The sequence below is a fragment of the Bos javanicus genome, chromosome 2, assembly GCF_032452875.1.
Source record: "Bos javanicus breed banteng chromosome 2, ARS-OSU_banteng_1.0, whole genome shotgun sequence".
In the NCBI taxonomy this organism is placed as follows: Eukaryota; Metazoa; Chordata; class Mammalia; order Artiodactyla; family Bovidae; genus Bos; species Bos javanicus.
Window position 1 is genome coordinate 44,547,462 of NC_083869.1, and position 12,179 is coordinate 44,559,640.

General features: G+C 38.8%; 1 protein-coding gene across 21 annotated transcripts in view; it reads left to right on the forward strand.

Moving 5' to 3' along the window:
- The window catches only part of NEB (nebulin), a 219,953-nt gene that overhangs the window by 43,901 nt on the left and 163,873 nt on the right, over positions 1 to 12,179 (forward strand). For all 21 annotated transcript variants that reach the window (XM_061438168.1, XM_061438021.1, XM_061438025.1 and 18 more), the window contains exons 30-38: positions 205 to 303; positions 1,086 to 1,190; positions 1,278 to 1,385; positions 3,155 to 3,466; positions 3,571 to 3,777; positions 5,825 to 5,929; positions 6,873 to 6,980; positions 8,894 to 9,205; positions 10,175 to 10,381. In XM_061438168.1, coding sequence (XP_061294152.1) covers positions 205 to 303; positions 1,086 to 1,190; positions 1,278 to 1,385; positions 3,155 to 3,466; positions 3,571 to 3,777; positions 5,825 to 5,929; positions 6,873 to 6,980; positions 8,894 to 9,205; positions 10,175 to 10,381 — 1,563 coding nt within the window. The remainder of the gene's footprint in view (positions 1 to 204; positions 304 to 1,085; positions 1,191 to 1,277; positions 1,386 to 3,154; positions 3,467 to 3,570; positions 3,778 to 5,824; positions 5,930 to 6,872; positions 6,981 to 8,893; positions 9,206 to 10,174; positions 10,382 to 12,179) is intronic.

The following is a 12,179-nucleotide window of genomic DNA, read 5'->3' on the forward strand; positions in this document are numbered from 1 at the left end:
AATTAAAACGATCTCTTTAAATGCTGGCTTTTGTACTGTATTCATTCCCCCTGCACCCACCCAAGCCAACAAAAAATCTAGTATTTTTACATTTTAAAAATCAGGAAAAATTCTTGTCCCTACAAAATGAATTTGTAAGATTTTGATACATATTAGCCTTTGGTGAAAGTAATATTCTTTTTCTCTCTTTAATTCATCAAACAGAAAAAATATCGCCAACATCCAGATACTCTGAAGTTTACTTCAATTGAAGATGCTCCAATTATAGTACAATCTAAGATTAACCAAGCCCAGAGGAGTGATGTAAGTGCTAATTCTCTCTGTATTTAAATGTTAACTAATACAAATATATGTGTATTCCAAATGTAATGATCACTGTACTTACCACACAATCTAAAGAGACTCGAGTATGTGAGCAACAGTATAATTCCTCAGCTCTTCATTAATAAAATCACACCCTATTTATATCTTTAGAAGATTATGTATTTTGTGCTGACAGTTTTTTAGCACAATTATACGGTGCTTTACAAGGACAAGGTAAGAGGGACTTCTTTGATAACCAAAAACACAAACTTATATCTAGGAAAGATTAGGAAAGCCAATGTAGATATTACATCATGTGAAGGAGTTACTATTTTAAGTCAGAGTTAACACAAAAATCATGCTTAGTAAAAACTATCCCTAAGTTCCGTTAGTCACTCACTGCTCACAAAGTATAATATAGGGAGTTTGTGAATCCTACCCTATTATCTTTTTCTATGCTCAAAAAAGTGTCTGGAGGTTACCTTTGTCATTGGGTCACCTCCCTGGGCTCCTAGGTAGGTGCCCCACCTCAATCTGGAGTTTCTTAGCTCATACCAAGGGACTTTTGCCAAGGCTAAACTGGCACTAAGATCAGACCCTGTGCAATGGCATAGGAGACCTTAAATGCCTACAGATATTTTCAAGTGAATATGGAGATGGCTCTGAGTGTGTGTTTCATAAAAAACTCCTCTATGCAGTGTGATCTGCTCAGAAATTTTCCTGTGCCATTAAACACTTTGCTGTACTTTATTCATTTGTTTATGCTTTTTATTCCCTTTCAGGTTGCCTACAAAGCCAAAGGAGAGGAAGTTATTCACAAGTACAGTCTGCCAGCGGACCTGCCCCAGTTCATTCAGGCTAAAGTCAATGCCTACAATATCAGCGAGGTGTGCACGAGGGTTCAGTTGCTCACGGAGGGTTAAGCCTTTTCTGCATGTGGTCTGAGTTATCTTCAAATGACATTTTTCTTGCAGAATTTGTACAAAGCAGACTTGAAAGATTTGAGCAAGAAGGGATACGACCTGAGAATTGATGCGATTCCCATCAAAGCTGCCAAAGCAGCCAGGCAGGCAGCAAGTGATGTAAGTCCAGCTGGTGGTCTCCTGTGTGTAACCAGAAAATGTGGGCTGGTGGGCTTGTTACCCAAGTCACCACGTCTGGTGTCCCTGACTTGGAGCAAGCCAGGCTGAAACAATTCAGGAAGGAAAATTCTCTAAACAGATCTGAATTTTCTTGGGGGTAAGGATTTGTATAACCTTGAGTGATCTGTTCTAATCAAGCCCCCTAATTTTAAATTCTCTTCTATAATTCTGCACAAATTCATGTCATTCTTCTGATAGATATAAAGAAGTTACTTGCTATTTACATCATCATAACCTCCTGATGGTAAACTTTTATCTCAAAACTTGCTTAATTTCTATGAATTCTCTCTTTCCCATACCTCTTTTTACTTCTTTGCTTCTACACACTGATGAATGGACTTCCAGTGCCAGAGCCCCTAATAGTCAGTCATTAGGTTTCATTAAAGTTAAGACTTGTTTTTCTTTTCTTTTCTTACTTCAATCCAGATGGGAATTGAAGTCACTTCCTCTTTGAGATGTAAATAAAATGGCCTCAAGGCGTTTCCTGCTGCCCTGCCGGAAGTGGGATGCCCTCCCCACCATTGCTGCTTTGCCTGAGGCTTTACCTTTTCTGACCACCTCAGGCTCCTGATTTGCACAGGATGGTTTTGCTCTGGCTCAGCTGGGCTCTCCTTCCTTGGACTTATTCTTTCTCCTCTGCATGATCCAGAGATGGAACACAGCTGCTGCTGCTTAGTATCCTTCCAAATCCCAAGTACAACTTGACTGACTGACTGATGTGAAGTTAACACTGCCCCAATGTAAATACACTAAGATTGAATGATGGAAGTCCATGTCCTAAAAGCCCTGCTCCAGGATGTCTCACTGATCTCCTTTCTCTGTGGTGTTCCCTTCCAGGCACCCCATCCCAACATTCACACAAACTTTCCTTCATGTCTCTGCTTCTCAGCTTCCTGGGCTTCTTCCCAGGTCTCCTTAAGGAAGCTCAGTTCTCTCCACTTTATTATTCAGAGCCAATTAGTGTTGCACACTACTTGTTCTGGGTCTTCTTTTGAATATCCAAAGACTCATTAAAATTGTACTCAGATCAGATCAGATCAGTCGCTCAGTCGTGTCCGACTCTTTGCAACCCCATGAATTGCAGCACGCCAGGCCTCCCTGTCCATCACCAACTCCTGGAGTTCACTCAGACTCACGTCCATTGAGTCAGTGATGCCATCCAGCCATCTCATCCTCTGTCGTCCTCTTCTCCTCTTGCCCCCAATCCCTCCCAGCATCAGAGTCTTTTCCAATGAGTCAACTCTTCGCATGAGGTGGCCTATTACTAGTAAAATTCTTCTACTACTGCTCCTAAAATAGCCAGGTATTTGGTTTTAGAAGCATAGTATAATTGGTGGAAATTGTGAAATATTTGGGCTTCCCTGGTGGTTCAGACAGTATAAGCCACCAGAGGAGTCCAAATATTTAAATTTTCATTTGTCTCTATCACTGTCAAAGTAGAAAAGAATTTGTTTTACTTTGTCACTGATGTGGATTATAGTAACACCCCCACCCCAACCTCTCTTGAGTGGCAGAAGCAACTACAGGCAACCAAATGGACTCTAACATTTTAATTTGACCAGGCTACATTGCAAATATATACAGGCCAATATCAAATTGTTTAGTTATGAAAATAATTTCTGGGGAGCTCAGTTGCTTCAAATCACGGTCTCAATTGTTCAGTAAAATCTTCCTAACTTAAAAAATATACCCACCTTTTTCCCCAATAGGTCCAATACAAAAAAGATTATGAAAAAGCCAAAGGGAAAATGGTTGGCTTCCAAAGTCTCCAAGATGATCCTAAACTGGTTCATTATATGAACGTGGCCAAAATACAGTCAGATCGGGAGTATAAAAAAGCCTATGAGAAGACAAAGACCAGACACAACACGCCCCATGATATGGTCAACATTGTGGCAGCTAAGAAAGCTCAAGATGTTGCCAGCAATGTCAACTATAAGCATTCACTCCATCACTACACCTACCTGCCTGATGCCATGGACCTGGAGTTGTCTAAAAACATGATGCACATACAGAGTGATGTAAGTGATGTTTATTCCACGAGACAGTCTCCCTCTAAGGTGGCAGCCTTGTGAGAGAACCCACTGCCTGGGGCACTCACTCCTCTCTTCCCCTTTTGCTGTAGAATGTCTATAAGGAAGACTACAACAACTGGATGAAAGGCATAGGCTGGATACCCATTGGCAGTCTGGAGGTAGAAAAAGTTAAAAAAGCAGGTGATGCCCTGAATGAAAAGAAGTACAGGCAACATCCAGATACCCTCAAATTTACCAGCATCGTGGACTCCCCAGTTATGGTCCAGGCAAAACAGAACACACAGCAAGTCAGTGATGTGAGTACAACAAAACCGAGCATGCAAGAGGATGGAGGGGCTTTAAAAAATCAGCTGGCCATTTTTATTCCCTGGACAAATTTGAAAATTTTATTCTGTTCCTTTTAGAATTATTATTTTATTTAAAAATAATAATTATAATTATTTTTACTTTGGATACTAACATTTTCTATTTTGCTTTTTTCCTTTTTTTTTTTTAAAAACATCTTCCATTTTTAACTGCCTTGAAATTCTGTGTTATTGAATAAATTTGACATAGTACAAAACATTCTATTCTTAAATCCCCACATCTTATTGTGGCAAATTCATCATAGTCCATTCTATATAAAGATTTCTGTATTTGCTTTTCCTATGTAAAATATTAATACAGTGAAATAATACACGAGTAGTTGATTTTGCACCTCAGAAATCATCATACACAATTATTAGACTTTACTTATGTCTTGGCGGAGATTAGTAAATTGTTTGCCTGCCTGTCCATGAACAATGTATATGCTCTGGCTAAAGATAGATCTAAAGGAAATTTTGGTGTATGGAAGAGTAATAAAGGGACATCAAAAGCACTCACTCAGTAATTCAATGAATGAATGTTTTTGAATACTTTGCACTGTATTATGTGCTGATGATACGAAGATGGATGAGAATGAGTAGGATGTAGGATAAAACAAATACAGGACAAGAGTATAAGACAGAAGCATGGATAGAAACAGCATCACCATATAGACATGTTACAGGAGAGGCAGTGCTAAGTAGGTACAAGGGGAGAGAGCAACTCCTTGCCAGAGCCTCTCTGGCAAATAAGAAATGCCACTTTCCTGACAAAATGAAAAACATGACTGTCAAGAACTAGTGAATGGAAGGACAGTGGAGGATGAAGAATCCAGGATTATAACCAATTATTGAAGGTCTTGCATGCTAATTTATAGTCTGGACTTCAGTGGGTAGGTAACAAGAAGTTCTGAAGATGTTTAATCCATGGAGTTCTATAATGAGATCTGTGTTTTAAAAGTAATTGGCAAAAATTGCTGAGGTTATATTGGAGAAGGGAAGGATTGGAGGCAAGGAGATGAATTAGAAAGCTGCTACAGAAATTCAACAGAAGCCTTATTTGGGCTTAACTCAGGCAATAGCTATGGGAAAGGAAATGTTTAGAGGGTGAAATTAATGGGATTCTCAGAATGAGTAGAGATGGTTTCTGAAGGCAGTGAGGAAGAAGTGAAGATAGCTCTTAGATTCCTGCAAGGAATTATTTTGTATTTGGGTGAGGATTCATTTAGATATTAGTCATTTCAGATTTTACTTCTGATACATGTACACCGGTTTCCATATGGTATTCCACGCTAAAGAAGTGGAGGTATATACAATAAATGATAATCAAGAGATGAAAAATCTTCTTGAGATTCTGATTCTGTTTTAGTTTTAGAAATTAAGCAATTTTTTTTAATTATCAAGAGGACACAGTACGATTCCTACGCCACACATTTTGATGTCTTTCAGACATCTTTAAAATGACAAAATAGGGCAAATTTGAAGTGGTAAATTTTTGCGTATGCTAGATTTATATGTAAGTACCTTTACATTATAAGAAAATTATTATGTGCCTTACTGGTATGATTTATAATAGAAAGTTTTTTAGCAATATTGACTCATTCTAGCTAACTTTTTCTAAGAATAAAAAACAAACGAACAAAACACAAGACTGTAAGAACTACTAACTCTACTAACAAAAAAATGACTTTTTTCTGGCTTTAGTGAATTGTTTTATCCATGTTATGATTTCACATTTGAACTCATTTTTTATTCATTTCTGTCAAGCAAAGATTTCAATTTTCTTGGGATTTTTTTCTCTCCAATACAGAGGCTGTTGTGTTTTCCTTAAGATATCAAGATCTTGAGTTTCTTAAAATAGGAAGATGCCTTTGATCATTTTAAACAATAGAAATAGTGGGAGATTATGCCAAGAAAAACTCCTTTAAGCATGTGATTAACATATTTTCTTTTTTGTACCATCCATAATGCATTTTATTTTTGTGACTATGTGTTGCAGATCTTATACAAAGCTAAAGGAGAAGATGTGAAACATAAATATACGATGAGTCCTGATCTTCCTCAATTTCTTCAGGCCAAGTGCAATGCTTACAATTTAAGTGACGTAAGTATGGTTTGTGATGGGGTGTGAAATCCAGACCTGATAATAAAATAACAGAGTTTTAGAGTATGACAAGGCCTTGACAATTTAGGTCAATTTTCTCTATAACCCTGTTAGATCATACCTCATAATGATTGTTCTGAACTTCCTGAGTCGGCCTTTTCAAGTGTGGTAGTGGTGGTGGTTTAGTCGCTAAGTAGTGTCCAACTCTTGCGACCCCATGGACTATAGCCCACCAGGCTCCTCTGTCCATGGGATTTTCCAGGCCAGAATACTGGAGTGGGTTGCCATTTCTTTCTCCAGGGAATCTTCCCCACTCAGGGATTGAACCCGTGTCTCCTGAATTGTGGGCAGATTCTTTACTCCTGAGCCAGTGTGTACTAGGACAACTCTTAGGGGATACCCTTTTTCTTTGTTTAGACCTCAACCCCTATTCCTCTCATTTTCCTAGTTTTGCACATGGAGGAATTTTTTAATCCTCCAGAAAAATAAGGATAAATGATTTTTTTTTTTTAACCAATAACCCTAAAATTTTTCAAGCTAACTACAGGTCTTCCTAGGATCTTTCTTTCATAAGATGGAACAATTTCATTTTCTCCAGTTGGTCCTTACATACTGTGGTTTCTAGAACCTTGATTACTCCTCTGGATCCATTCCGGTTTCTCAGTATCCCTCTTCAATATGTGCCTAAACCAGATTTGGGTGAATAATTAGTACGGAGTCTAATAATTGTATACTGTATAAAGTAGGACATTTTGCTAAAGTGACTTTTTTTTAATTGAAATATAGTTGATTTACCATTAGTGTGACTTCTCAAAACAGTGTGTGCTATAGGAGATTCTTCTAGCTTCTCTCTGGGAAAGAACAAAACAATCCCAGCTGTTGAGGAATCACTGTGGCTAATTGCTCCACAGCATGCTGACATCTTGTTCCTTTTCCATCCCAGGTGTGTTATAAACGGGACTGGCATGATTTAATAGCCAAGGGCACCAATGTGCTGGGTGATGCTATCCCCATCACTGCAGCCAAGGCATCGAGAAACATTGCCAGTGACGTGAGTAAAAACTCTGGGTGAAATCTTGGTGGATTGCATTTTTTAAAGATAATTAAATGGGTGCTTGTTAAAGTGATACCACATTGAAAACAATATGTTGAATTAATGACATTGAAATTCTCCACAAATACTGCTTTGAAAACCTGTCACTTTTTCAATAATTTGTGATTCTTTTCAGTTGACCCCACTTGGTACAGCTGTCATAAATCTGAAAGCAGCTTTCTCCTCTGATTCATAGCCCAAATTACTTTCCCTGACACATTTCCCTCACAGCTCTCATTTGTTTTCAAGGAGAACACCCTGACAAGACACTAACATATTAAATTCAGATGACTGTCTGCATTATAACTGTATTAAGAAGGTTGAGAAGATGTTAGATAAAATGGATAGATTTTATAAACCAAATGTAAAAAGCCCACTTTTCTAGAATATAATTTTGATTTATTTCATCTATAGTAGAATTGATATCCATTTCATCTGTAATAGAAAAAAAAATACACTTGACTTCTTCCCATCATTGAAAAACAAAATTTTCCAAAAGCATGCACACCCATAGATTTCACTGTCATGCCATGTTCCAGTGGCTACAGTTTCTTTTTTAACTTTTTATTTTGTATTGTGGTATAGCCGATTAACACACAATGTTGTGATAGTTTCAGGTCAACAGTAAAGGGACTCAGCCATACATATACATGCATCTATTCTCCCCCAAACTTCAAAGAGGCTACAATTTTGGTTTGAGACAAGAAAAGAAAGGAGCCACATATACAGAATATGTAGAAGATAGGGTATAAGAATTCTCCAGCCTTCCATGTAGGGCTGGTACTGAAAATGTGTTCCTCAAAGGTTTGCCCATCACTATGAAATCTAGTTTAAGGAGAAGTGAAAGTCTAAAATATGACATTATCATTTCTCTTTTTAGCCCTTACATAGAACTTTTTCTAATATGTCTAGAAATCACTGGATAATCCTTTTGCCTGCTAGACTGTTGTTTATAAATCAGTGCTTAAATGGCAGGAGCAGAGCATCTTCAGAGTTTGGGTAGATTTGAATTCTCATACATAAAAATTGAGGGTTTGATCTATTACCTGGAGTATAACTTAATCTATACCCCATTGCCAACTTTAGCTGTGAGAGACCTCGGACAGCAGAGCTTTTGCAGTTAGGTTTTTACTGACGGGGAAGGGCTCAGTGGTTTCTCCTGTATTCTTCAGTTCCTCAATTCATCTGCAGTGCTTCAGCAGTGAGCTTGGAGAGTAGCTGCTGAGAAATGGGGTTGGCTGAAAGCCCAGCTACTTACCTGCCTATGCAGCACCCAAATTGATGGCCACTTAAAAGAAGAGGGTTTTTTGTAAACCATATGAAGTTAACCTGAGACAACATAGTAATGTTTTCTCCACTCCAAAGAGACATGAGTATAGCCATCTTTCATGTAGAGTTCTTTAGAGTTTCTTCTGCACCTATTGTATACATATCACTGGGCCAATCAGAATAGAAAACAAGAGTATTTCTAGTATTCTGTGATGTGAACTAACATGTTGGATTAGGAAAATTCACATCCTTGGAAAACCAGGAGAGATTGGTCTTACATTTTGGAATGTGTCATGTTTATATTAAGTATGAAAACTCAGTGGGCTTTATATAAAGTTTAACATGCAAATCATCTATAGAATTCATAACAAAGAAAAACTGGTCCTGAATTTATCATGACACTCATTTATAACCTAGCACTGCTGGAAATAAATGCTTTCACTCTAAACTTTCTCAGGTTGGAGGGTGCTGGGTGGAGGTTGTAGAATGCATTTCTTGTGTAGTCTTTCAGAAAGTGATAATATTCTTTGTGTGTGAATATAGTTGCTGCACCCAATGTTCCCAGTGCTTAGGACTCTGCTAACCAAATTCTTCCTCTGCAGTATAAATACAAGGAAGCTTACGAGAAGGCAAAGGGAAAGCAAGTAGGTTTTAGAAGCCTCCAGGATGATCCCAAGCTGGTTCACTATATGAATGTGGCAAAGTTACAGTCTGATCGTGAATACAAGAAGAACTATGAAAACACCAAGACCAGCTACCATACCCCTGGGGACATGGTTAGCATCACTGCTGCAAAGATGGCCCAGGATGTTGCCACCAACGTCAACTACAAGCAGCCGATACATCATTACACATACCTACCTGATGCTCTGAGTCTTGAGCATATCAGGAATGTGAATCAAATTCAGAGTGATGTGAGTATGTATAGTATAGCAGACCTAGAGATGTTCGTAATAAATGGGTGATCATTTCTTCCTATTTTAGTTAGACTTTGCAATACAATAAGATATTTGAAAAATGCACTTTAAAATACACAATCATTGAAACAGTAAGAAAGGCATGATAGGCAAGCTGTGTTTTACTAGCTTTCTGTGTTCTCATCACAATCATTGATATCTTTATTAACTTATGGATCAAATATAGCACCATATTCTAATAAGTGTGGAAGCCACCTTGGTTCTCAACAAGAGGGAATGGTTGCTCCTGGTGGGCCTGCTTCAATGGTGATATGTACAATGCAAAATATGAGCATTCTCTATTCTTTCTGAATTCAAGAAAGCTTTTTGTTTGTTTGTTTTAACTCAAAGTCACATTCTCATATGTGTCTCTATATAGCGAGTCATCTAGAGTGAACCAGGAAGGTTTTGTGATTGCAGCATGACTCATGGAGAGCTATATGAGGAAGGTGTTTAATATTCAGGGCATTTACTGCTGCAGGAGCCAGGTTTTTGTGAAAATTGTCCTTGGTAAAAGGAAGAAATGGTGTTCATTTATTGTTGCTCAATGAGAATGTCTCTCACACTGAGATAGAGGGGCCTAGGTGAACAGTGTGGGTGAAATGCAAAAGTTGTGGAGTTTTCAGTGAAATCAAAGGGAAAGCCCAATTTATGGTCAAAAGAGGCACATTTTTTAAGCAGTACCTATGGAAATATGTGTCCTGGATTCCCTCTTGGAATGTATAATGCACGCTTATGACAGAGCTGCTTTTTCTTATGATCAAATTCTGAGTAAGAAGCTCTGTGGCAGACAGCCAAGAGAGCCACTGCAGAAACAAGCATGCTGACAGGCTGCTCTTCCTTCCCCCTGGATAGAATTGCAGATTTCCGGAACGTCCCTTGAGTGTGCTCTAGGATATCTTCTCATCTGAGATTACTCTCTTACAGAATGTATATAAAGATGAGTACAACCACTTCTTCAAGGGCATGGGATGGATACCAATTGGTTCTCTGGAGGTTGAGAAGGTCAAAAAAGCAGGCGATGCATTAAATGAGAAAAAGTACAGACAGCACCCAGATACCATCAAGTTCACAAGTGTGCCTGATTCCATGGGCATGGTTTTGGCTCAGCACAACACAAAGCAGCTGAGTGATGTAAGTGGTTTCCCCTCAAATGGTTTTGTCTGTGAATAACCCCATGACCAGCTACTCCACCGTCCTTCTTAACTCAATCCGTGAGCGTGCATCTGTGTTAGTAAATCAGCTGCTTTTCAGAGCTATATTCAAAGGGTTTTACCGTTGAAGCAACTTGGGACTTCAAGAAGAACAGGGAGGAGAGAAGGAAGATGTTCCAAGTTTGCTTTATTTTCCAAATGTGGAGAGTCTGTGTTGTTCATAAGCAAAGCCCTACATTATCGATGTGAAAAGAAATTATCACTATTATCATCTGTGACCTTGTCTGAATTGCAAACCCAAGATATTTATTGCTCTGAGTTGCAAGAGTTCTACCTAGGTAAATGAGAAGAAGGCTAATTAATATCTTAATCTTTTTGCCAAAAAAAAAAAAAAGAAAGAAAACTATAGCCTGATATTCTGAGAGGCCTCTAGGGAGGGGTGAAGTAGTTTACTTTCAGAGTCATCTGGAGTTTCCTTTCTAAGCTATCTGGACCCTTTTTCTTAGTCAGAGGCTAATAACAATGCTGTGTTTCACCTCATTTGATAAGTTCAGAGTCATGTTATGATACCTCCACCAGAAAGAGAGTGGTAAGTAGAAAACAAAGGAGGGAAGAAATTATGTGTGTTTGGTCCCAGATATTTGAAGACGGGAAATACATTCTTTGGCTCGGATTTGAGGGTTAACTGTGGATTTTATTTCTCAGACCAGTTCCACATTACCACAGATGTTTCAAGATTAATTCAATTTTAGTGGCACTAAAGGGTGTAGATTCTTGCAACTTCTCTTGTACTGACAAAGTGTCATTTTTCCCTGTGTTTTTCCTGTTAGCTAGGAAAACCCTACACTCAGTTTATGAACTCCCTGTCCCAATAAATGCCATCAAATCTCCTTAGTTACTCAAGCTTGAAACCTGGCAGTCACCGCTGACGCCTCGCTGTGTGAACCACGCGTCCAGTGCATCTGCTGGGTTCCTGCCCCACTCTCTCAGCCATCCTGTTGCAGCACTTCCGTCTTTCAGGGCCACCAACCCTAGTTCTAGTCCCCATCTGTCTCATGTGGACAACTACAGTAATCCATTATCTGGACTCCCTGCCTGAGGTCCCACGTGACAACCAAAAAGACTATCTTAAAACGTGAATCATGTCCTTCTCATACTTAAAGCCTGTTAGTAACTTCTCCTCGAACTCAAAATCTAAACTTGTTAACTTGGTTGAAATGAAAAGGCCCTCAGCTCTGTGGCCCTGCCCTCCTCGTGTCTAATCCTTCTGGGACCCCCTCAGAGCCCTCTGTGACCTTCAGTCCCTCAAGCTGGCTGTGCCTTTCCAGACCCCGGACTCTGAATGCTCCTCTTCTGCCCAGACCCTTCCCCTTTCTTCATGTTTGAGTATCAGTGGTACCTTTCTAGAGAGCCTTTGATGTCCCCTTTTGTTTCTTTCCTGAAGTTATTTTATTTACACCACAAATTCTAGCTCCATCTTGCAGTTTGTTTTTTCTGTTTCCTCTCCAGGACTATAAACTCCAAGGTCAGCTTTTATTTATTTATTAAATAAACTTGAACACTTTAAACCAGGACCTACCACACTGCCAATTGCCCCACACCATTATGCAATAAATATTGGTGGAATGAGTGAATGAATATGTCTGTCAACACTCTCTCTGCATGATAGAGTAGCTAACTGCCTTGTAAATGGAAAAACACAAATGATAGTCTTCCTTTTTAAAAGAACATGTCCTAGATGAAACTTACATTATGTTAGCTAATACAGTTTGCATGCT